The sequence below is a fragment of the Ambystoma mexicanum genome, chromosome 5q, assembly GCF_040938575.1.
Source record: "Ambystoma mexicanum isolate Mex_15411 chromosome 5q, UKY_AmexF1_1, whole genome shotgun sequence".
NCBI classification, from domain to species: domain Eukaryota; kingdom Metazoa; phylum Chordata; class Amphibia; order Caudata; family Ambystomatidae; genus Ambystoma; species Ambystoma mexicanum.
In genome coordinates, this window is record NC_090933.1 from 1,369,332,630 (window position 1) to 1,369,358,267 (window position 25,638).

The 25,638-nt window shown below is 45.5% G+C and overlaps 1 protein-coding gene across 1 annotated transcript in view; it reads left to right on the top strand.

Moving 5' to 3' along the window:
- LOC138498729 (CD5 antigen-like) overlaps positions 1–25,638 on the top strand; it is a 239,573-nt gene that overhangs the window by 66,481 nt on the left and 147,454 nt on the right. The window contains exon 3 of the mRNA XM_069622367.1: positions 8,709–9,029. Within this exon, the coding sequence (XP_069478468.1) occupies positions 8,709–9,029 (321 nt within the window). The remainder of the gene's footprint in view (positions 1–8,708; positions 9,030–25,638) is intronic.

Genomic DNA, 25,638 nt, shown 5'->3' on the forward strand with positions numbered 1-25,638 from the left:
TGGAACATCACGGACTCCCTTCTCTTCCATTGGGGCTCGCTTCATGCACCGCGACTACCGCTGGGCCGCATATCACCAATTGGGAGAAAGCAAAGGAAAGACTTTATAAAAGGATACAGACAATAATCAAGGAAAGACATTAAAAGGATATGGACAATAATCAAGGAAAGACATTATTAAAAGGATAGTTACCTTTGCAGTGGTTCACCCACAGCCGGTCTGGGCTGCCACGCACATGGACCAGTGAAGGAACTCAGTCCATCCAAAGCGCCCCTGCAATAAGAAGCAGGACGGAGAGCTTGCCATCATCATTAAACAGGTGAGACAATATTGGTCGGCACATGCTCACCACATTCTGGGAAGAAGGGTGCGAGGGACAGAGCACTCATATCGCAGCATTCTCGTGATCTCTCATATCCTCGCAGGAGCGGTGCCAACCACCAGTTCAGTCCACAGCACACGAGCAGGGAAGAAGCCTGACAAAGGGAAGCAATTTCCAGAGAGGGCTGCAACCATGCTCCAACGTCCCCACAGAGACCAGGTGAGCGTAACAAAGAGTGATCACCCAGCATCCATCAAGGGAAGCTTGCTGGGGCATGTGTCAATACTCACACAGTGTACACCATGTAATACAGCATGCAGTGATCACACATCATCAATCACTGGAAGATTGCAGGGGCAGGGATCAATGCTCAAACTGTGCACACCATGTAATACAGCATGCAGTGATCACACAGCATCCATCACAGGAAGCTTGCTGGGGCATGTGTCAATACTCACACAGTGTACACCATGTAATACAGCATGCAGTGATCACACAACATACATCACAGGAAGCTTGCATGGGCAAGGATCAATGCTCACATGGTGCACATCATGCAATACAGCATTCATCACAGGAAGCTTGCAGGGGCAGGGATCAATGCTCACACAGTGTACACCATGTAATACAGCATGCAGTGATCACACAGCATCCATAACAGGAAGCTTGATGGGGCATGCGTCAATGCTCACACAGTGTACATCATGAAATACAGCATGTAGTGATCACACAGAATCAATCAATGGAAGTTGGCAGGGGCAGGGATCAATGCTCAAACTGTGCACACCATGGAATACAGCATACAGTGATCACACAGCATCCATCACAGGAAGCTTGCAGCGGCAGGGATCAATGCTCATATGGTGCACACCATGGAATACAGCATACAGTGATCACACAGCATCCATCACAGGAAGCTTGCAGCGGCAGGGATCAATGCTCATATGGTGCACACCATGAAATACAGCATACAGTGATCACACAGCATCCATCACAGGAAGCTTGCAGTGGCAGGGATCAATGCTCATATGGTGCACACCATGGAATACAGCATACAGTGATCACACAGCATCCATCACAGGAAGCTTGCAGCGGCAGGGATCAATGCTCATATGGTGCACACCATGGAATACAGCATACAGTGATCACACAGCATCCATCACAGGAAGCTTGCAGCGGCAGGGATCAATGCTCATATGGTGCACACCATGGAATACAGCATACAGTGATCACACAGCATCCATCACAGGAAGCTTGCAGCGGCAGGGATCAATGCTCACATGGTGCACATCATGTAATACAGTATGCAGTGATCACACAGCATCCATCACTGGGAGATTTCAGGGGCAGGGATCAATGCTCATATGGTGCACACCATGTAATACATCATGCAGTGATCACACAACATCCATCATAGGAAGCTTGCAGGGGCAGGGATCAATGTTCACATGGTGCACATAATGTAATACAGCATACAGTGATCACACAGCATCCATCACAGGAAGCTTGCAAGGGCAGGGATCAATGTTCACACGGTGCGCATCATGTAATACAGCATGCAGTGATCACACAGCATCAATCACAGGAAGCTTGCAAGGGCAGGGATCAATGCTCGCATGGTACACATCATGTATGCACATAATGTAATACAGCATACAGTGATCACACAGCATCCATCACAGGAAGCTTGCAAGGGCAGGGATCAATGTTCACACGGTGCGCATCATGTAATACAGCATGCAGTGATCACACAGCATCAATCACAGGAAGCTTGCAAGGGCAGGGATCAATGCTCACACCATGCACACCATGGAATACAGCATACAGTGATCACACAGCATCCATCACAGGAAGCTTGCAAGGCCAGGGATCAATGCTCACACCATGCACACCATGATATGATAGGATATGATATGATATTTTATTTATATCGCGCTCATACACGAGTGTTTCAGAGTGCGACCAAACAAAGCGAGGGGAACGCGGGAGAACAACACAAAAATAACGATCTTACTAGGCCCAGTGACATTAAAAACGTGCAAGAGCATGGAAAGGGAAAAGGGGGAAAGTGGGTAGAAGGGTGAGAAGTAGAAAGTGCAGAACAGAGGAGAGAACAGAACAAATAATAAGTGAAATAAATAAATAAGTGCAGTGAAAAAAGGTAGTGCAGCCAGCAAGTGGCAAGTGCATGATAGTCAGATAGGGTATATCTGACAAGTGCAGAAGAAGAGTGGGGGACTGTATGGGTACAGGTACAGATCCCAGTGCCAGGGGTGGCCCGGAGGAAGGGCAGGAGGGAGGCAGGGTGGCCAGGTGCATGGTGCCGTGAGAGAGAAGCAGATCAGCATAGAATACAGCATACAGTGATCACACAGCATCAATCACAGGAAGCTTGCAGGGGCAGGGATCAATGCTCGCATGGTACACATCATGTATGCACATAATGTAATACAGCATACAGTGATCACACAGCATCCATCACAGGAAGCTTGCAAGGGCAGGGATCAATGCTCGCATGGTACACATCATGTATGCACATAATGTAATACAGCATACAGTGATCACACAGCATCCATCACAGGAAGCTTGCAAGGGCAGGGATCAATGCTCGCATGGTACACATCATGTATGCACATAATGTAATACAGCATACAGTGATCACACAGCATCCATCACAGGAAGCTTGCAAGGGCAGGGATCAATGTTCACACGGTGCGCATCATGTAATACAGCATGCAGTGATCACACAGCATCAATCACAGGAAGCTTGCAAGGGCAGGGATCAATGCTCGCATGGTACACATCATGTATGCACATAATGTAATACAGCATACAGTGATCACACAGCATCCATCACAGGAAGCTTGCAAGGGCAGGGATCAATGTTCACACGGTGCGCATCATGTAATACAGCATGCAGTGATCACACAGCATCAATCACAGGAAGCTTGCAAGGGCAGGGATCAATGCTCACACCATGCACACCATGGAATACAGCATACAGTGATCACACAGCATCCATCACAGGAAGCTTGCAAGGCCAGGGATCAATGCTCACACCATGCACACCATGATATGATAGGATATGATATGATATTTTATTTATATCGCGCTCATACACGAGTGTTTCAGAGTGCGACCAAACAAAGCGAGGGGAACGCGGGAGAACAACACAAAAATAACGATCTTACTAGGCCCAGTGACATTAAAAACGTGCAAGAGCATGGAAAGGGAAAAGGGGGAAAGTGGGTAGAAGGGTGAGAAGTAGAAAGTGCAGAACAGAGGAGAGAACAGAACAAATAATAAGTGAAATAAATAAATAAGTGCAGTGAAAAAAGGTAGTGCAGCCAGCAAGTGGCAAGTGCATGATAGTCAGATAGGGTATATCTGACAAGTGCAGAAGAAGAGTGGGGGACTGTATGGGTACAGGTACAGATCCCAGTGCCAGGGGTGGCCCGGAGGAAGGGCAGGAGGGAGGCAGGGTGGCCAGGTGCATGGTGCCGTGAGAGAGAAGCAGATCAGCATAGAATAGAGCATACAGTGATCACACAGCATCCATCAAGGGAAGCTTGCAGGGGCAGGGATCAATGCTCCCACCATGCACTCCATGGAATACAGCGTACAGTGATCACAGAGCATCCATCACAGGAAGGCTGCAGGTGCAGGGGTCAAAGCATGGCATACAGCATACAGTGATCACACAGCACCCATCAGCAGAAGCTTGCAAGAGCAGACATCAATGCTCACACTGTGCACACCATGGAATACAGCATAACGTGAGCAGCTCCAGCTGTTCTCATTCTACTTGATCTCTCTTCTGCATTTGATACGGTTAACCACTCCATCCTCATAAAACGGCTACATGATACCCTAGGTATCTCAGAGTGTGCGCTGGACTTGCTGACCTCCTTCCTCAATGACCATCTTTCCCAGGTTATTCTAGGCTGGAGAGTTAGAGTCAAGAGAGGCGAGCAGTCCTTCATAGGTGTTCAGGAGAGAAGTTCACGTGTCTCTGGATGCTCGTAATCCAGATTAATGGTTGTGTAGACCAGCTTCTCCAGCTTCTCCAAGAGTTTCCCAAGGAAGGGAGTGATAGATATGGGGCGGTAGTTGGCTGGTCAGGATGGGTCTGCAGAATGTTTTTTTCAGGAGGGGGCGTAGAAGGGAGAGATTGAGGGAGAAGGGGAAGATCCAGTTGCCAAAGAGTGGTTGCAGAAATCAGCAAGTGCAGGTGCAAGAGAGCTAATATAGTCCTTAATTGTTCTGGAGGAGCAGGGGGAGACCTGTTTGGAGGAGATCTTCATGGAGTGGACAACTCTGGTGACCTCATTAGGTGTGTTAGGAGAGAAGGAGGAGAGAAATGTAGAGGGGGGTCGGAGGCCATAGGAGGCAGGGGGCTGGGGGGAGGGAGAGGGATGCACAGGTGCTGAGTTTTTGCAGTGAATTGTGTGACCAGTGTGTTGCACAGGGCCTGGGACGTAAGAGGTGATTAGGAGACTGCAGAAGGATTGGATAGTTCCTTGCCGATTTTAAAGAGTTCAGCCGTGTTGTTGGATCACACAGCATCCATCACAGGAAGCTTGTATGTGCAGGGATCAATGCTCACAGCATGCACACCATAGAATACAGTATACAGTGATCACACAGCACCCATCACAAGACGCTTGCAGGAACAGAGATAAATGCTTATATTATGCACTCCATAGAATACAATATACAGTAATTACACAGCATCCATCACAGGAAACCTGCAGGATCAGGCTTCAATCCCCACACAATGCACTTCATGGAATACAGCACAAAATGATCACACAGCTTCCATCACCGGAAGCATGCAGGAGCGGGCATCAATTCTCACACTGTGCACATCATAGAACACAGCACAGAGTGATTGCACAGCATCCATCACTGGCTGCTTGCAGGAGCATGCCTCACGGTCCACATCATGCACTTCATGGAATACAGCACACAGTTATCACACAGCTTCCATCACCGGAAGCATGCAGGAGCAGGCATCAGTTCTTACACTGTGCACATCATAGACTACAGCATACTGTGATCACACAGCTTCCATCACCAGAAGCTTGCAGGAGCAGGCATCAGTTCTCACACTGTGCACATCATAGAACACAGCATAGAGTGATCGCACAGCATCCATCACAGAAGCTTGCAGGAGCAGGCCTCAATGTCCACACCATGCACTCCATGGAATACAGCACACAGTGATCACACAGCTTCCATCACCGGAAGCTTGCAGGAGCAGGCATCAATTCTCACACTGTGCACATCATAGAACACAGCATATAGTGATTGCACAGAATCCATCATTGGTAGCTTGCAGGAGCAGGCATCAATATCCACACTGTGCAATCCATGAAATACAGCACACATTGAACACACAGCATCCATCACAGGAAACCTGCAGGGGCATGCATCAATGCTCGCACCATGCATTCTACGGAATACAGCACACTGTGATCGCACAGCATCCCTCGCTGGAAGCTTGCAGGAGCAGACATCAATGCTCACACCATGCACTCCACAGAATACAGCATACAATGGTCACACAGCATTCATAACTGGAAGCTTGCAGGAGCAGGCATCAATGCTCACTGTGCACACCATGGAATACAGCACACATTGATTACACAGGAAAGCTGCAGGGGCAGAAATCAATGCTCACACCATGCACTTCACAGAATACAGCACACATTGATCACACATCACCCATCACAGTAAACCTGCAGGGGCAGAGATCAATGCTCACACCATGCACTCCACGGAATACAGCACACATTGATCACACAGCATCCATCACAGGAAACCTGCAGGAGCAGACAACAATGCTCACACCGTGCACACCAAGGAACACAGCATACACTGATCACACATCAACCACAGGAATTTTGCAGGGGCAGGGATCAATGTTCACACTGTTCACATCATGGAATATAGCACACAGTGATCACACTGCATCCAACAGAGGAAGCTTGCAGTGGCATAGAGAAATGCTCGCACAGTGCACTCCATGCAATACAGCATGCAATCATCACACAGCATCCATCAGAGGAATCTTGCAGGAGCAGGCATCAATTCTCACACTCTGCACATCATAGTATACAGCATACAGTGATCACAAAGCTTCCATCACCAGAAGCTTGCAGGAGCAGGCATCAGTTCTGACACTGTGCACATCATAGAACACAGCATAGAGTGATCGCACAGCATCCATCACGGAAGCTTGCAGGAGCAGGCCTCAATGTCCACACCATGCACTCCAGGGAATACAGCACACAATGATCACACAGCTTCCATCACCGGAAGCTTGCAGGAGCAGGCATCAATTCTCACACTGTGCACATCATAGAACACAGCATAGAGTGATTGCACAGAATCCATCATTGGTAGCTTGCAGGAGCAGGCATCACTATCCACACTGTGCAATCCATGGAATACAGCACACATTGAACACACAGCATCCAACAGAGGAAGCTTGCAGTGGCAAGGATCAATGTTCACACTGTTCACATCAAGGAATACAGCACACAGTGATCACACTGCATCCAACAGAGGAAGCTTGCAGTGGCAGGGATCAATGCTCGCACAGTGCACTCCATGCAATATACCATGCAATCATCACACAGCATCCATCAGAGGAATCTTGCAGGAGCAGGCATCAATGACCACACAAGGCATTCCATGGAATACAGCATACAGTGATCAGACAGCATCCATCACAGTAAGCTTTCAGGAGTAGACGTTAATGCTCACACTGTGCACACTATAGAATACAGCATAGAGTGATCACACAGCATTAATCACAGGAAGCTTGGAGGAAATATGGATTAATGCTCACACCGTGCACTCCATGGAAGGCAACATACAGCAATCACACAGCATTCATCACAGGAAGCTTGCGAGAGCAGACATTCAATTCCAAACACCGTCTACACCATGGAATACAGCAGGTGTATCTGAATAGCTCTAAATTTTGAAGGCAAGTCCCTGTTAATGCACACTCCAGAGTGAATACAACCCTCTAGAAAAATAAGCCAGGAGATAGCTTGCAAGGATAACAAGGTTAAATTGTACAGAATACAAAATATCAGCAAAGAATTCTGCTGCTCGAGCATAAGACAAGCAGGAGCTTAAAAGGATGAGTGGCGTCATCACATAAACTACAATCTAGAACCACTGATTGGCGAGTCCATATAAATGGGCCTGCTCCATAGGGGATGCCAGGCTACAATTGGTTAGTTCTTTCGCAGTCGGTCAGGCTCCACGTGGGCCAGCTGGGCTCATCTTGTTGTCTGGTGAAGGTCAGGTCAGTCATGAAATACAGTGTTACATCTGAGCTAGCACACTAAGCCTACTACTATATCACTGTGGCATGCACCTGGTCGGCTCAGGGATTGGTGCCAGTGGGAAGGGAGGACGAAATACAGTCACACTGACCCACACATTCTGGGCTTCGTTGATATCGCTCCTCTCACACCCAAGGGCTCCACACTGGTTTTGATCTTTATTTATCCCTCCCTTTACCTCATGTTACAACGGATGTGTTTTACGTTGGCGGGTGAAGCAGTCGCGCATGCTTAGATCTTTTATGGTCGCTTGATTTGTGCTAGGACGGGGGCCGCTCACTTATCATGGAATGCAGGGGTGTGGGGTCGGGTCAGTGGTGTGGGGCTGTCTTTGGGCTGGCTGGCTGGGGGTTAGAAGCCTGATGGCAGCTTATTTGTGATGAATGGGCCCTGCGCGGAGCCTGATGTTGTCTCGCGCTCTTGCGGGTGCATTCCTCTGAAAGATACTAAATGTTTGCTGCAATGAAGGGACATTGGGGAAGTGGACTTCCGTGAGAACTGGCGGTGCAGATTCATTCTGCCTTAATGATGTTGGGCCTAGTGAAAACTTTCCATGGAGCTCGGCTAGTGCAGCACAGTTTCAGAGTGCAGTTTTCTCTCCCCTTATACACTACACTGTCTCATAGGGGATTCGCCTCACCTGAAAGCACTTAGGGGGTGGGATATACTCATTTTCATCCCAACATTATGGAAACAATATCACACAAAAAGGGAAAGGAGGGAACAAACATCAGTATCCCAGCCCCTCCATCTGCAGGGATTGCAACATGTACTGAAGCCAGAGTGACCCCGGCATTCTGCACACAGCTGACTGAAAGCAAAGAGTAAGGAGGAAATGAAATGCTGGATTAAAGGGACAGCTTGTGTCTATTGTGCCCGGTTTGTGATGGACAGAATTCATACAATGATTGCAATGTCATTTCCTGATTTTTTTAATGTCTTTGGATTTCTGTTGGAGTGAAGTGGCAGTGCAGTGGGGCTAACAATCTTGTTATGCATAATACATGTTTCTGTTTACACAGATTTAAAAACAGGTATTCGAGTGACACATGGAAGAGGCCCCTGTGCTGGCATTTTGTTGGTCGACATCACTGGCCGTTGGGAAAGAGTATGCGACAGCCAGTGGGATATGAAGGATGCCGCTGTGGCCTGCAGACAGCTGGGGTGTGGAGTGCCCTACTCAGCTAACTTCGCTCCCATCCCCTTACAACAGTTACCTGAAATAGTGTACATGACTGATGTGCAGTGCAGAGGAGACGAGCAGTGCCTGGCAGAGTGTCCGTACAGCACCAAGGTCCAAAACTATTGTTATAATCGGAGGTATGCAGGCGTCAACTGCACAGGTAAGAGACACGCCATCATACCTGCATGACATGTGACCCCCCCACAAGTGCAGATTATGACCTGGGGCTTCTGGGGGTCTCAGGAAGCAACATGCAGCTGTTGTTAGAATCTTATACGTTGAGGAAAATGCCCTTTGGGTAGAAAGTATTAAATACACACTGCACTAGGCCATTGTCGTGATGTGTTAGGAAGCTCAGATTCAGGCCCACATTAGAATTCCAGATATTTAATGTACAGAGAAATCAGACGATACAATAGAATGAGCAATTACTCCATACGTAGAAACCTAAGCAACATTCTGCCTGCTAGATGCAGCCTGGGGTTGAATGCTTCTAATTACAGAGAGGAGGCAGAGATGAGCAGAAATGTACCCCTCCCCATAACATTGCTTTTACGAATTGTTTTATAAGTACTGCATGTATATCACACATATAGCATGCCATCAGTCGGTACAATTACCATTGAACATACTCCAGCTGAATAATTGCTCAGAAGGAGGGCACAAACGTCTTCCCCCTGCATCCAAGAGGCACATTTCGGTGATCCCCCATTGAATCAGGACACCCTTATGGAAGCCTTTGAGCGTGGCCAGAAATATCAGAAGTCTCATGATAGGCAGCGCCTGCTCAATGCTAACCTGACTATAATGTTAGCAACACATCCCTTCCCCTACTCATTTCAGGAAATGCCTGGGTCCTGGTGGATTATGGGGAATGTCTATAACCGCAGGGAAGTTGCCTGATGACGTGTTTGTGACGAAGTGACAGTCCTGCAGAAGTACAGGAGTGAGTAGTGAGCAAACCGCCTACTCAGTCATTGCACTTCTGTAAGCCACCCTTGATCCCAGTGATAAAGGTGAAACAGGCACAGTCATGGGACATTCCTCCTTCGCCTTTTGTGTTAATGTGGCCCGATGGAAGGCTATACCCTGAGAAGAGAGACATGTGGCCCGAGGGAAGGCTATACCCTGAGAAGAGAGGCATGTGGCCGGATGGAAGGATATACCCTGAGAGGAGGGGCATGTGGGACATGCGTCCCGATGGAATGCTATACCCTGAGAAGAGAAGCAAGTGGCCTGCTGGAAGGCTATACCTTGAGAAGAGAGGCATGTGGCCTGATGGAAGGCTGTACCCCGAGAAGAGAGGCATGCGGCCCGATGGAAGGCTGTACCCTGAGAAGAGAGGTATGTGTCCCAAGGGAAGGCTGTACCCTGAGAAGAGAGGCATGTGGCCTGATGGAAGGCTGTACCCTGAGAAGAGAGGCATGTGCCCCGATGGAAGGCTATACCCTGAGAAGAGAGGCATGTGGCCCAATGGAAGGCTATACCCTGAGAAGAGAAGCACATGTGATAATAGTAGCAACCCAAACAGCAACAGTACACTGGCCCAAAATAAAGAATGTCCAGTCAAAGTTCTTTAAAAATATATAATTGAATTAAACACATCAATAGTAAAATATAACAATACTAGAAAACACACTACAAAAATCCGCCCCTGCAGAGAAAACACAGAATGTTTGTGAATATTGATGGTGCAAGAACTGGGTAATGTAGCAAGTGGAAAGGCGGTACATAGAACAGGGCTACCAAAAGGATATGCCTTTGTTGACAAAGGTCCAACTGGCTGGCTTAGCCGCCTCTAAAGTCCCAAAATTGAACCAATGGGGCTGGGGCATCTTAACAGTACTTTTCCGAGTATTTAGAAGTTTGATGGTGTGGAACCAGGTGTCCAGTCAAAGTTTCGAATACATAGTTTCAAAATACAATACTTTCGAAACAAAACGATTGAAAAAAAAATGTTTGAATGCATTTTTTTTAATGTAATATTTTTTGGGGGTTTTGTATAGTAAAAATCATTGTTTTTCCCCCCCAAACAATGGGGGGAACAACCCCCCCAAAAACTCAAAAAAAGTGCATTAAAAAAAAAAAATTCGATGTTTTTGAGTCGAAACTGTTGTATTTCGACACTATGACTGTCGAAGCTTTGACTATAAACCGTGGAACCATGCTTCTTGAGGCTGTGTTTGTGGGTTCAACCAGGTGCCAATGTGACCAGTCATGCTGGCATTACCATTAGAAGCCGTGGCTTAGTGTGTTTCAAAGGTGCCATTCGAGCAATGAAGTTCAGAGGGCTCCGAAAGTTCAGTTCTCAGGTCGATCTGGTTTGAGACGTTGGTAACTGCTGGTTCGGGTTGACGCATGATGCAAGCTTAAGTCCAGGTCAAACAATGGTTTGTAGCTGTGATCGTGATGGTTTTGTGTGTGGTTTGACAATAATTCAAAGTGGTCTGCAGACTAGCTGGTGGGTGGAGGCAAAGAGCTAGAGGGTTTGAGTGGCACCAGGTGGTGCCAAAGTGGTTTTAGGTGTGCAGTAAAATGGTTCAAAGAGGTTAGAAAAACAAGCAAAAGCAGCACCCATGGACCTAACGGTTCAAAGGCGATCGAAGACAGTTGAATTATGATAGTGGTTTGACAATATCGATTGCAACAAACCAGCTGCTTTTCTTTGTCTGGTGCCGTAAATCTTCGTCCAGTGGCTCAGGGACAATATTACTACTTGTCCCCTTCACTCTCAACTATGGGGAGTTTAGCTAGCACCTGCAGGAGTCATTCACCTCCAGTGAAGGGCCTGGGTACCAGTGCAGCTGGCAGAGAGAGGCAGGTCTTTCTCCGGTAGGATTCACCTCCAATGTGCCCTGTGGATGCGTATGGAGCAGAGCTCACCTCTGCCATAGACACCCGTCTTCACTTCTGGCAGAAAGCTTTGTCATGGACTTTTCTCCCAACGGGGTCCAAACAAATTCTTCCTGAAATCCGTGAAGTGCCAAATTGAATGAAGGGAGGAGTGGGAGACTTTTAAAGGAAAATGGCCACGCAGGATTGGACAAAAGCAAGCCTGCTTTAGGAGGGTTAATACCTACCAAGTTAACCAGTGGCTTTTGTTTTCTAGCAACATACCCAAAGTGCTTTTATATGCAAGTAGTGTAGGAGACAGGAGGGAAAGATACGCTCACAGAAACCTAGATGGAAGAACCCCTCCTCCAGTCTACTCTCTTCTGTCCTTCCTCTCTAATCCCACTTTGTCATGCGCCTGTATTTCAAAGGTCCTCTGGTAATTAGCAAAGCAACACTCTGGTGTGAGGCTGGCCCTTGTGTTTAGGGGGTGCCATTTTGAAGCTTGTTTCCCCAGGGAGCTCCTGCTGGGTTTGCAAAAGGTCTGCTCCACTAGTCTCCAGGCATACATTTCTCATTTCTTAGGGATAATGTCACACAATGTTTGCTTATTTCCAATGGTCTTGCTAAATATCAGAGTGCCTAGGAGCAGGTAAATGCCCTTTCCTTAGCACTCATGGCCAGCTAAGATTGGGAGCGCCATTGACAGTGTTGCTCTGTTACAGGTATTGAACCTGGTTGAGAAAGGTATCGCAGGGAGTTTGGATTCCCTTCACTCGATTGTAACTGCACAACATTATTACAACCAGTTTGTTATGGTAGACCCTTTATTATGGTGTTACCCTAATTCAAAGGATTTTCAAATTTAAAAGTCTTGAAAGTTTCGGAGATGGGGTCCACCGAGGAATCCTGAAGTGAAGCACCTGGACATCGAAGTCCTTCATCGTCGCCCAGGGTCCGGAGGACCGCCGTGACCACTGGAAGACCATTGAAACTTGTTGCCCAGAAGTGGGGACAGCTTAATGCCGTGCTGCTCAACGACCGGAGCCACCATTTGTCTAAGAACATTTGAAAGAAGGGCGCCCTTGCCATCACTGTGACCGCTTGTCCCGCTGGAGAAAGTCGAGGTTGTGGACTGCCGAGGAGAATCCGCCCGGTGGGTTTCCCTGTCTGCAAAGACGCTGACAAGGGAAGATCTGAAAGCCAGCCCTGGTTGAGTCCTGATAGTCAACGCCAACGACCTGCCTGGGCCTATGTTCTTCACCTAATCTTCTTTGCAGCAACAAACTCTTGACATCGAGGTGCACCGCATGCCTCATCTTCGCAGGACATCCACGATCGATCGCAGGGTTCACATTTCTCTGTAGGAATCTCGGCGACCCGCAGCTCCTGCTTTAAGGCAGTCCGCTCAAGAGGAATCCGTCGACAAACGGTCAAAGAAACTCGGCTAAACTTAAACTCAGGTACATTGGGGTAGTAGAGGATTTTAGCAGGACACAAGACTATTTTAAACATATATGGACTGGGCTTGTTGATACACTTTATTTACAGGTTGCACAGGTGGGGGGATCTTCACACAGAACTGTGTCATGGTAGTGGAACAAAGTATTCTGCCATTGTTTAAGCTAACTTGTCTTCCTTCCTATGTCTGATGTTGATTCGCATTACTATTTGATTTGTATGCCATTGAAACTGTCTGCACTTGGTTCGTTTTAAATGTGTCATGAGTGAACTGTGGTACCACATAGAAATTGTACATATTTACCATATCAGATTTGCCAAAACACAAAGTGTGTCAATCATTGTGTATATATATATTGAACCTTATTTATATAAAGAACTGTGTTATCACATGGGGGCGTGGCTTAGTGGCTGTGGTGTAGGACGAAAGGCATTTAGAGTGAAGAAATGAGGAGTGCAGCAGGTTGCAGTTCGGGATAATCTACAGCCAGAAGGAAGTACTGAGGGAGAAAAAAAGCTTGCCGTGTCTGGGCCGTGGGTGAAAACAAGATGGCGCCCACAGAACAAAGGGTCTGATGTGTAATCAGCTGTACTGCCGGGAGATGAGGTTGCAGAAAGCTAAGGCAGTGAAACCTGTCGCTAATACGAACAATCGGAAAACTGAAAAGTAAATGCACAAAGAGACAACAGCAGTGTGAAAGGCAGCCTGACTAGTGGAAGCCAGCAGCGACGTGGGACAGAGCGAGCTGGTAACTGGGAGTAGCGGATGCATATTTAGAAGACCGGGGGCATCAATGGGAGCAGTGGACACATAGGCGGCAAATACACTATCACTAGAAATTAGCGTATGCAGCTCAATGTTAACACTGGATCAGCTGTGGAACATTGTGAGCGCAGCCGCCTGTAGTCTGAAGCCTAAAGGAGCCACAAGATCAGCTGCTGGGATGCAGATAAAGTAGCAGTAGCAGCAAAGTCATCAGAGCAAAAGCAATGCAGAGTGTGTTAGTTACAACATTGTGGGCAGCATGGAGCTGCGTGGGAGCCGGCAAGAGAACAGAGTGTGAAGCTGACATCGGATTGGAAGGTGGTACTTGTGCCTGCTAAGGAAATGAAAGAAACCTACAACACAGGCAAGCAGGCCATAACAGAGGATTACAGGTGGAGAACAAAGATACTGCTGGCTCACGGGGGCACGAATACTACACAGAGGAATGTGGCAAGCCTGAAGCCTCACTAGGGGATGAGTCAATGAAAGTAAGATACACGCATGTGAGGTGGCGAACAAAAGAAAGAGACAGTGATCAACAGTGGGAAGCGCACGGCCCGAGGAAGACCCAGCAGAGGACAAAGCAGTGAAATTTGCCGACAACACAGACTATTGGAGGCCAACATGTGCTGCTGGAGTGGCGATAGGTTGCCCATGCGAAAGTGCAACATAGGGCTCCACAACACGGAGGCTGGAAGCAAGTCCACCGGCGCCACATCCACCAGCAGACAGGCACTGAGGTATGCTGGCCAGCAGGTATGCAGCAAGGGCACTGAAAATAACGCCCATTCAATAAAGGAGCACTGGTTACAGATGCAGAAGCCCTGCAGTCGCAAACATGAGTGATGGAAGCTTGTAGAGCACGTCTGCATAGATACATGTACGCTGGCAGGCACAGGATCAGGAAGATGAAACATGAAGTGTCACTAAGGGAGTAGCAAGGCTGGAGGTTAAGAAGTGACTGTGCTTTCAGAACCCGGCGGGCTCACAGTAAAGGAACACTCATGGGGGCCTACCGTAAGCCCTGTGAGAGGGGCAGGCAGCATGTTAAGGGTGACCGTGCAAGAGGAGCCACTCAACCCGGACAAACATAAATGGAACTATACTGCTCAAGCAGCATAGACCCACGATACGGTAGAAAGCCAAACGTCATTGGGAGGTTCCGCCGACAACCACCCCAACCACGAGTGGAGGAGCCGCAGGGCTGGGACACCACTGCAGAACTGTGACTCAGAAGAAGGGTTAAGGAGGCACATAGGAGACCCATCAGTAGTGGCCGGGGCAGCAGGACTATGAGGGGAGAAAAGTATCCCCGACCATGGAAGTGGTGAGACCCAAGAAACAAGACAAATCAGTAGAAGTAACCCTGTCACGAAATGACCAACAGATTCTGAATGCCATAGCAGAGCTGAAGACATCATGGGCATGCAAAATGGACACAGCCATTGCAGAATTAAAAACCTTGCTGGAACAAAAAATACATGCTGTTAGCGTGGATGTAAACCTCCTAAGGCAAGATGTTAGGAAACTGTTAGGAAATCGGCACGGGCGTGCTAGAAAAGGATGTGAAAGCCAATACAGAACTTGCACTGCGAACACAAAGAGGTCTCGGCGCTACAACAACAGGTACACAATCTGGAGAACAAAGCCAAGGAGGCGGAAGGGAGGGCGCGTTGAAATAACATTCACATCATTGGTCTTCCGGAAGAGGTAGAGGGCTTGGACCCAACCAACTACGTCGAGACTATGCTTCTGCAAGAGATAGATGGGGGTGCGCTCACGCAGGGATTCGCCGTGGAAAGGGCGCATAGGTCCTTGATTAGACGGCCGCAGCTGCGGCCCCCCCGATCACTCATTGCCAAGATATTGAACTACAAAGACAGTGAGAAGATACTGGAACACTTCTGTAAAGGAGTACGATAAGTAGAGGATCTGTGACCATCACGGCGTACCCAGACTACACCTTTTTGGTGGAGGAACAGCAAATGAACTACATGTCCGTCAAGAGGAGATTGCGTGAGGCGGAATACAAATATATGTTGTTATATCCAGCAAAGCTGAAAGTGATGTACAACGGCAAGGCACATTTCTTCGAAACCCCGGAGGAGGCTACAGCATGGATGGATGCACGGAACAGCCCAGCAGGAGCAGATGACCAGACGGAGAACAGACCAGATAAGTGAACTTGGGTTATTTCCAGGAAACACTGTAAACCGAATCTGGGGAGGGGGTTATACTCAGCAATGACATTGATGTTGGTCTCAAAATGAGAAACATTAGCGAACTGTGCACAAATATGCCTTGCGTTGCAAACAAGTATAGTTTATGCTTAATGCGGGAGACATAGATGGAACACGTTCTTACCCCTAGTATTTAGTTTAGTGGGACACCAGTAGGACGGTGTCCCCCCCGCAGAGCCCGGAGTATCGGCTAGGTCCGATAAAAGGCCTAGATGCGGGGTAGCCTGAGATTCATCGTTGGAGCTGGGTAAGACTTTGGTGGGGTAGTGTGGGGGGTAGGGAGGGAGTTGGGGAGTTTGAAGGTGTGTTAAAAGTTGGGGAGCGTGATTACACCTATACACCATTGCGCCAGTTGGGGACCGGGAGGGAGGGGGGTGGGGAGAGTGTTGGGGAGTTTGTAGTGAAAATAGTGCAAGCTGATATCACGCAAAGCATACATGGGGCGCAGGACAAGGGGGTGCGGAGATATGGATGAAGGTGGGAGACCTTAGAATAGTAACCTGGAAGGTCAGCGGACTGAACAGCTATCTGAAGAGGAACAAGGTTATGATGTACCTGAGGAGGCAAAAGATAGACATAGCCTTATTACAAGAAACCCACCTCACTAAAGAGAAACAGGATGTGATAAAAAAAAATGGAGGGGACCACCGTTGGAGCAATGCATTCAGCATATGCAAGGGGAGTAATCACCTGGGTAGAGCCACATGTACCTTTTCAGCTGCTGCCAAGTAGGCCACGGTGGAGCCGGATGGGAGGATGGTGGTGATGCGGGGCATGTTAGAGAATAGAGAGCTGAGCATAATCAACAGATGCTCCCCAAACCAAGACACACTGGCCTATTTCAAGACATTATACAGCAAAATCAGCCCCCACCTGCGAGGTGCGGTCATATGGGGAGGGGACTTTAACTGCACGCTAAATCCAAAATGGACAGATTAGATACAAAACTAGACAGACCTACTCCCTTAGTTAAAACCCTGCAGGCCCTGCTGGGAGATTTTCAGCTGGAAGACGTATGGAGGCAGCAACACCCGAACGATAGGCACTATTCACACTATGCAGCCCCACAAAAGCAATACACGAGACTGGACTACATGTTCACCACTTCGGAACTCATCGGGGAGATTGAAAGGTCAGAATATAAAGGAATGATACTATCGGACCACGCCCATTTGGTTCTGGCGTGGCGACACCAGCCCCCCAGAGCCAGCATCCCAACGTGGAGGCTCAGAGCCGAAGCACTGAGAGATAATGCATTCCGGGAGGACCTAAGGGAGGAGATAACCGAATTCTTTGAAAATAACAATGGCAGTGTATAGTCGGAGGGCACTCTGGGGGAGGCTTTTAAGGTGGTGGTGAGGGGAGCTGCCATATCCAAATCCAAAGGGCTTCAAGGGGGCATAACATGAGAATTACAAGAGGTTGAAACGAAAATAGAAGCAATCATGAAAGGAGGGGACACCTCACAGGAGGAAACTGAGACTATGAGCCAATTACAACAAAAATGTGGTGGACTCTGTGAAAGACTATGCAACCTTAATTAAAAAAAATACATTGAAAGACAACATGCAGGTGGGGACAAGCCGGGGAGGCTGCTAGCATGGCTATATCAGAATGAGACACCCAGATCAGCGATCAGAGAGATAAGGGGAGAAACAGGCCAAATATGGGACACCCAGGAGGGCCTAAACAAGAGATTCCTTAAATTCTACCAACACTTATACGAGGACACTGGGGAGATGGCAGAGCAGGAGATTCAGGAGACGTTAGAGGACATAGGGTTACCTGAATTGGGCACAGAAGATAGGGAGAACCTAGATGCCCCAATTACGATAGAGGAACTAGAGACAGTGGTCAAACACCTGCCCACCAGCAAAGCCCCTGGGGCAGACAGGCTCCCTAGTGAATTCTATAAAACGTACAGGCAGGAGGTGCTCCCCCGGCTACTAGCAATGCTAAATGAGGCCTTTGAGAAAGGGAGACTGCCGGAATCCCTGAGGCATGCGATAATCATTCCACTCCTGAAACCCAATAAGTCAAGCACAGACTGTGGGTTGTACAGACCGCTATCCATGCTAAACCAGGACAGTAAAATCCTTACGGCCGTGCTGGCGAACAGACTTAAATGGGTAATAAATAAACTCATACACCCTGACCAGGCTGGATATGTTGCAGGTAGGAGTATATCTGATAACCATAGAAGGCTCCAACACATCATAGGACAGGTGGAAGGCGACACATTTGAAATTGCAATAGTCTCACTAGACGCAGTGAAAGCCTTCGACTCTGTAAGATGGCCCTGGCTGGTGGCGGTCTTGAAGGAATATGGGATGGGAACCGGGTACCTGAGATGGGTGAAACTGGTGTATAGCTCCCCATTGATTTAGATTTAGCAGCAGCCATACCTTATTCTTTTTTAGAGGAATACCGGCAACACAAACAATGGAAATCAAAACATCCTTCAAGCAAACCAAATTCTTCTACACGTGGAGGCCTAACAAAAGAGGGAGACGTGGCAGAGGAAGCGTTAGAAGAAGAAGAGCCATCCGACAGAGTCAAAACAAGATCAAAAGAACAACGCAAAAAGAAAATTTGATTCTCAATTTATCAGATAAACAATGCACATCACAACTTAACTCTGCCTTAGCGAAAGGTCTCTCATTCTGTCCAACAAACAAAATCGATTATTTCAAAACTAGAGTGGATCTTTTCAAATTTAATAGGAAATTGAAACTTAAGAAATATTTTGCCACAGGTTTTGAAAGTGTTAAACAAAAGCCAGAAGAAATTGTTGTCCCTTCAGATCTATCTATAACTCATTCTATGCAAACAGTTAACCTTCTGAATTTATCAGAAGAGGAAAACATACACACTATGGAAACATTTACAGATGACCTGGGTATCACAATGGAGCTAAGTGAAACAACTAAACTTAAATCTAAATCGACTTTTTATCCACATCTGTACAGTGACAATGTGATAGACTTGTTTGAAAAAGCAGAAGCAGAGGATATCAAAACATCATACATCAAATCTACAAAATTCAAAAAAATTCACTTCAATCTCACTATTGAAGAAAGAAAATCACTAATGGATCTGCAAAATGACGAGTCGGTCATAACAAAAGCAGCTGATAAAGGAGGCAAGATAGTGTTACTAAACACATCAGACTACATTAAAATGGTGGCGAAACATTTGGATGACAAAGATACATATGAAAAACTTGCCAATAATCCACTTTCTAACTTGATCATAGAGTGGCATCTTCTAAGTAAACACTATCTGGAAGAGGATCTAATCACGGAAGATGAATATAAATTCATGAATATACAACATCCTATGCTAGCAAGCATCTACTTTTTGCCCAAAATTCACAAAAAATATGACCAAATACCATCTAGCAGACCAATTATGAATAGTATTGGGTCTTTAACGAAGCCAATTTCTGCATATATTGATCAGCATTTACAGCCTCTGGCAGCAAATCTTGCTTCATTTATTAAAGATTCAACTGATGTCATCAAACAACTTGACTCGATAGAGTGGGAAGAAGACTTTAGACTAGTCACATTCAATATGACAAGTCTATACACGAGCATTTTACACCCAAAAGGCATGGAGATAACCAAAGAATTCCTTGATACCAGATCCATTTCACTTAGAAACCAAAATGAAATGTTACTTGAAATGTTGAACTTTACACTGGTAAACAATATTTTTTTATTTAACGGAGAAATTTCAGGCAAATAAGAGGAACAGCAATGGGGGCTAAATTTGCACCAGCTTATGCCAACCTATACATGGGATCCTTCGAATTACATCACGCATGGAAACACGAAGCCTTCATTGAACAAAACCAGATAGTATGTTGGACTCGTTTCATAGACGACATACTAGTCATTTGGAAAGGTAATAAACAATCCCTCAAAGAATACCATCAGTTCCTGAACAACAATTCATACAACTTAAAATTAACAATGGAAGAAAGCACCAGTCAAATTCATTTTTTGGATTTACTACTCTATATTCACAATAATCTCATCAAGACTACTCTCTTCATAAACCAAAGGCAGGTAACAGCATTCGTCATGCAGAAAGTCACCATCCACCGCACATAAAAAATAACATCCCGTATGGAGAATATTTAAGAATAAAACGAAACTGCACTGAGGATCAAGAAATTGAGAAACACTCCAAAGAGGCTAAACTAAAGTTTCGAGAAAAAGGATATAAAAAAGATCTCCTAACCAAAGCTCTCAGCAAATGTCAATCTCATAATAGAAAGGACTTACTAAGTGGAAAGTCAAAGAAAAAAAGCATTACAGAGTCAAGCCAAAGCATAAGATTCATAACTACTTATAACACAGAGGCTACACATCTGAGAAGAATTCTCAATAAACATTGGAATATTCTTACAATGGATGATGACTTAAGACCTTTCATATCAAAAACCCCGTGCCTAACTTTCAGAAAAGCGCCAAATCTCAAGAACATGCTATGTCCATCGCATTTTGTTGAACATAGAAAATGGAAAGGCATACAACAACTGTGGACAACAGAAAACCTAAAAGGTTTCTACAAATTTGGGACCTGCAAAATGTGTAACTATGCAATCAGTGGCTTAAAGGAATGCCCACTAGCCAATGGCTCACTACATAAAATCAAAGACTTCATGAACTGCAACACCAAATTCATTGTACATGCCATAAAATGCGCATGTGCCAAGACCTATATAGGAAGTACAATCAGACCCCTGAAGATGAGAATATATGAGCCTCTACGGTCAATCAAACTACGAGACATTCGGTATGCATTGAGTCAACACTTCCTAGAGAATCATAAAACACCCAGACATCATGATGTTAAGATTTTTCGGCATCGAATAAATTTCGCCTCCGGAAAGAGGAGGTAACAGAGAGAAAAGGTTGCGCAGACGAGAAGCATTTTGGATATATGCTATGGACAGTATCAATGTGGGTCTCAATTCAGATCATGAACTACATCACTTCCTTTAAGATCAAGTCAAAACCATACCTTCATGTTACAGCAACTGTTTGAAAGTGTTAACTCAATATATATGATGTTTTGAACACTCTTCCGGAGTCAAGAAGAAATACTAACAATGATGGTTTTCTTTATTTTGTAATGTGTCAATTTCCAGCGTTATAATGTAAAAGTTTTTGAAATACCTTATTTGGAAATTTAGCAAGGCTTAGCTATTTTTGCATAACTGCAAAACATGTTTTTGAAAATACCTACCAAGAAACTAATGTAAATAGTTAGCATGTATTAATTAGGATCATTCCCAAAATACAAAACTCAATTCACTTCCTGAAATGGCTCATTATTATCTTTTAAGCCTTTAACACCTTTTTCACCGAAGCATTTAATTTTTGTGCTAATTAAATCTTATGGTAATATCTTACCAATCTCAATTAGATAGCGTATAACTGAACTTAACTATGTATTAAGGACATCATGCAAAAATATTACATAAAAGTATGCGTTTTGCCAATATTACCCTAATTGAAAATGGCGGGCCTGCACCAGGTGCTCATCATTTGAGGAAATGAATGACGTACTCAAGTCGTCGCGATGGTAATAAATAGCGCTTATTGCAGCAAAGCATATGCAACGAACATATACGTTTTGTCTTTAAATAGAGCATCACAATTATGGATGCTGACCACAAAAATCCTAAATCAAACATTGTACATACTTACGGTGCAACCTAATAAATAATACACTCAGACTTGATCCTAAATGGCGGACATGCGCTACGCGTCGATCACGTGATAAAACGCGTGACGCGATTACGTGGCCGCTATTGTATAAATAGTGGCCATCTTAGATGTAAGTTTTGTAGCAGTTCCAGAATCGAACACAATCTGAGTCAATCCAAGAGCTAAAAACATCGAGGTAAGATCGATTGCTAGCATTTAGTTTAATTGGGTTATTTTCTTTGATCCTGTTAAGCCATTTTTGGAATTTTGTGCCTCAAAAAGGCTGTAACTATAATGTGAGTGAAATCACTCCATAAAATCCTAAAATCTCTTTTGTTCATAGGGACTACTCAAATAGTGATCTTATTTGAAACCTCAACATTTATACCGCATTAACGTGAAGAAAACCATAAAAATATTAAGGTTCGCACAGAACAGATTTTTGTGAACAACACGAGATCTTTTCTAAAAAGTAAGCATTTCTTCCAACTGTTTAAATTACAACAAATCAATAAGCCTTGTTACAGTCTTTAGATGTCAAATGGTACAAATATATTAATAAGGTGTTGGTATACATGTAAATTATTTAATTGTTTTTTTCTTTTGTAACAAATGCTCCAACACCTTCCTTTTCGGCTGTTTGCAAAAACATATGTGTTCAGTTATTATGCTCATCAGCACAAAATTCAAATGTATAATTTCATAATGTTTTGTTCTTTCCTTTTCTGTACTTTATTCTTGTTCGCCAAAAGATTGAGAACACACCTCCTGATGAGCTACTATACCATTAAGTGGTGAAACACGTGTTGAGGATTGTAAATGAAGTGAATAAATCATAATAATTGGAGCGCCATTCTAAGTGTTTTGGAAATTCTTTTTCGTATAGCTCCCCATTGGCCAGAGTTAAAACGGGAGTGATCATCTCAGACAAATGGCAACTCAACAGAGGCACTAGACAGGGCTGCCCATGGTCCCCGATGCTGTATATCCTAGCATTAGAACCTCTAGCAATCTATCTAAGGCAACAATATGAAGAGATTGGGGTCCACACTAAGGGGGGACCGCACTTGATATCATTGTACGCAGACGATGTACTGCTGTATCTGCGGGAACTGGAGGAAAACTTACAATATATTTTGGAGGTGATGGAGCATTACGCGACACTCTCTGGCATAGCAGTTAACCCCAAAAAATTGTGCATGTTTCCCTTAGGATGATACAACAGAGTCTCACAGGAAAACTTACCAATCCTGCAGATAGCCTGGGGGACCAGAACGTTTAGATACCTGGGGATCAACATTACCACATGATGGGAGACGAACACAAATATAACACAAGGAAAGCGGTAGAAAACATCAAAAACAGCATGGGGTTATAGGCAGTGTACTCTGGGTACCAGTTACAGGCCCTAAGTGAGCTCCAGTCCTGTTTACAGTGAACGGGAGACTGATCATGGATGAACCTGGAACCCAGTAGACTATGAGGGTAGCTAAGTGGCTAGACAGCCTGGAGACAGGTAGGTCAGAAGGGGAGAGAGAGAGAGAGAAAGCAGAGGTGAAAAGGAAGGTCTTGAGCTACTTCCGGAACTTCAGGTGGGCCGGCCCTAGTTTGAGAGAGGCAGAGAGATCATTACATTGGGAGGCACCTGCAGAGGAGAGATCTACTCCCCCACTCTCTGCCTGGAGAAGAGTCTGACCCTCAAAAAGTTTGAGGTAGCTGAGTAAAGGGCTCGAGAAGGAATGTTTTTTGGAAGAGAAAGTTAGGTGTAGTTTGGACCGTGGTGGACAATGCAGAGGGTCTTGAACTTGATCCTTGCAGCCACCGGGAGGCAGTAGAGAGATTTCAGGGCTGGAGAGATAAGGTCACTGGGCTTGATGCCAAGGACAAGTCTTGCAGTCCTGTTCTAGATTAGTTGCAGATGCCGGAGAGTAGAGGAAGGCAGATTGAGAAAGAGGTTGTTTCAGTCGTCCAGCCTAGAGAGAACCAGGGCTCTGGACACAGTGAGATTAACGGGGAAAGTGAGAAAAGGGAGAATACCTCTGAGGAGGTGCAGCTGAAAGTGGGTCTTCTTGGCAAGGCCTGTGATGTGAGTAGAGAAGGAGAGAGTGGAGTCAAAGGTAACACCAAGGTTTTTGGCTTCACAGGAAGGCAAAGGAAGAGGGCCCAAGGAGGGTGGCCAGTGTGAGAGAGGGAAAGCGGGAGCAAGGGTCCCAAATAGAAGGATCTCCATCTTACTGGCATTAAGGCAGTGATCATTGGAGGCGCACTAGTCCTGAATCGTAGATAGACATTACAGCATAATATAAAGAGTCTACCAGAAACGCCTTCACCTAACCACACAGTATCATCACCCACATACAACGAATCCCTGGTGAATGAATGCACCAAAAGGGCAAATAAATGGATCAAACAATTTTACATGAAGAAAATATCAGCATTAGACATAAGGCCAACTTGAGTTACGGTTAGGACTGCACATTTCCATCTACCACTGCCATCATCAGGGCCAAGGTTAGTTCATATTGCAGGGTCAGGTTCTAGAACAAGATTATTTAAAAATGTATATGAGTAACAAAAAATAAACTTTAATGAACTTGACATGTCACGGAAATAAATGTCAGCGTCCATGCCACAGCATGCATAATAGTTATGTGCATGCCAAATCATACACAGTGCTGTGACCCATAAAGATGTAGCTTCTGCACCCTGTGACCCTGACCACATGCACATCCAGAGTGCGGGCACACCAAGAAGCCATTGACACTGAGATAAAAAGCCACTGACACCAGAACAGAATCAGTGAGAGAAAGTGAATTCATTATAACAATACGAAAAGCCGGGTACCTAGTTCTTAAAAAACACCTCATTGGAATGAAGGCCAAAGAATTGTAGCTTCATGAGCACAAGGAGCCGGCAGCTCATGGGAACTTTTAAATAAGGGCAAACTAGACTTGGACTTGTTTTCCTGACTTTTATTGTTTACTTGCCTCTATACTTGCCATTATTCTAAGAGGAAGGAGTTTGATGTTTTAGGAAACTTTGTGTTTTCATCTTAAATTCCTTAATGGAGAATGGATTGAATGTATCAAATGTAAATGGTTAAAAATAACTTGTTGAGTTAAGTTACAACTCGGACAAGTTCAACCAATAAACATGATCATAAAAAAAAACATACCACAAGACTGCAGGACACGGATAACATTTATGGTGAGTGATGCTTCGTGGCCTCATATAAGCTTGTCCCAAAACATATCTGATGTCAGTCTATCTCTCTCTACAAATCACAGGAGATATCTTACCCTCACATCCCAGGTACCCTGCACTTCATCAGAATATGTTTAATGGACTGACGGTTCGGAACCTCGCAGAGTGAGCCGAGTTTTTTTGCTTCCCAACCGGACAACACCTCCCCAGTGTGTACCACTTTTAATCAGACCCTTAAGAAGGTCTGTTTCCCCTTCCAGTCAGGAATATGCCCCGGGTACTTTGGGAGAAAGCCAATGTTCTTGTTAAATGGCGAGAGTGAGCCAGCTAAGACTAGTTTATGCATGTCATCTGTTGTGTGGATCCAGTCTGTTCACTCCATTGCCTGTTTTACCTTTGTTGGATTACACAGAAGGGTGCCGACGTCACTGTCGCAGTCTGTCAGTGTTCTAAGTACAAGTTGTTTTAAGTTAGATAAGAACACTGATTAAGAATCCTCCAAGTGTGCGTTTATATCTTCATAGAGCGAATTGACTTGTGGGG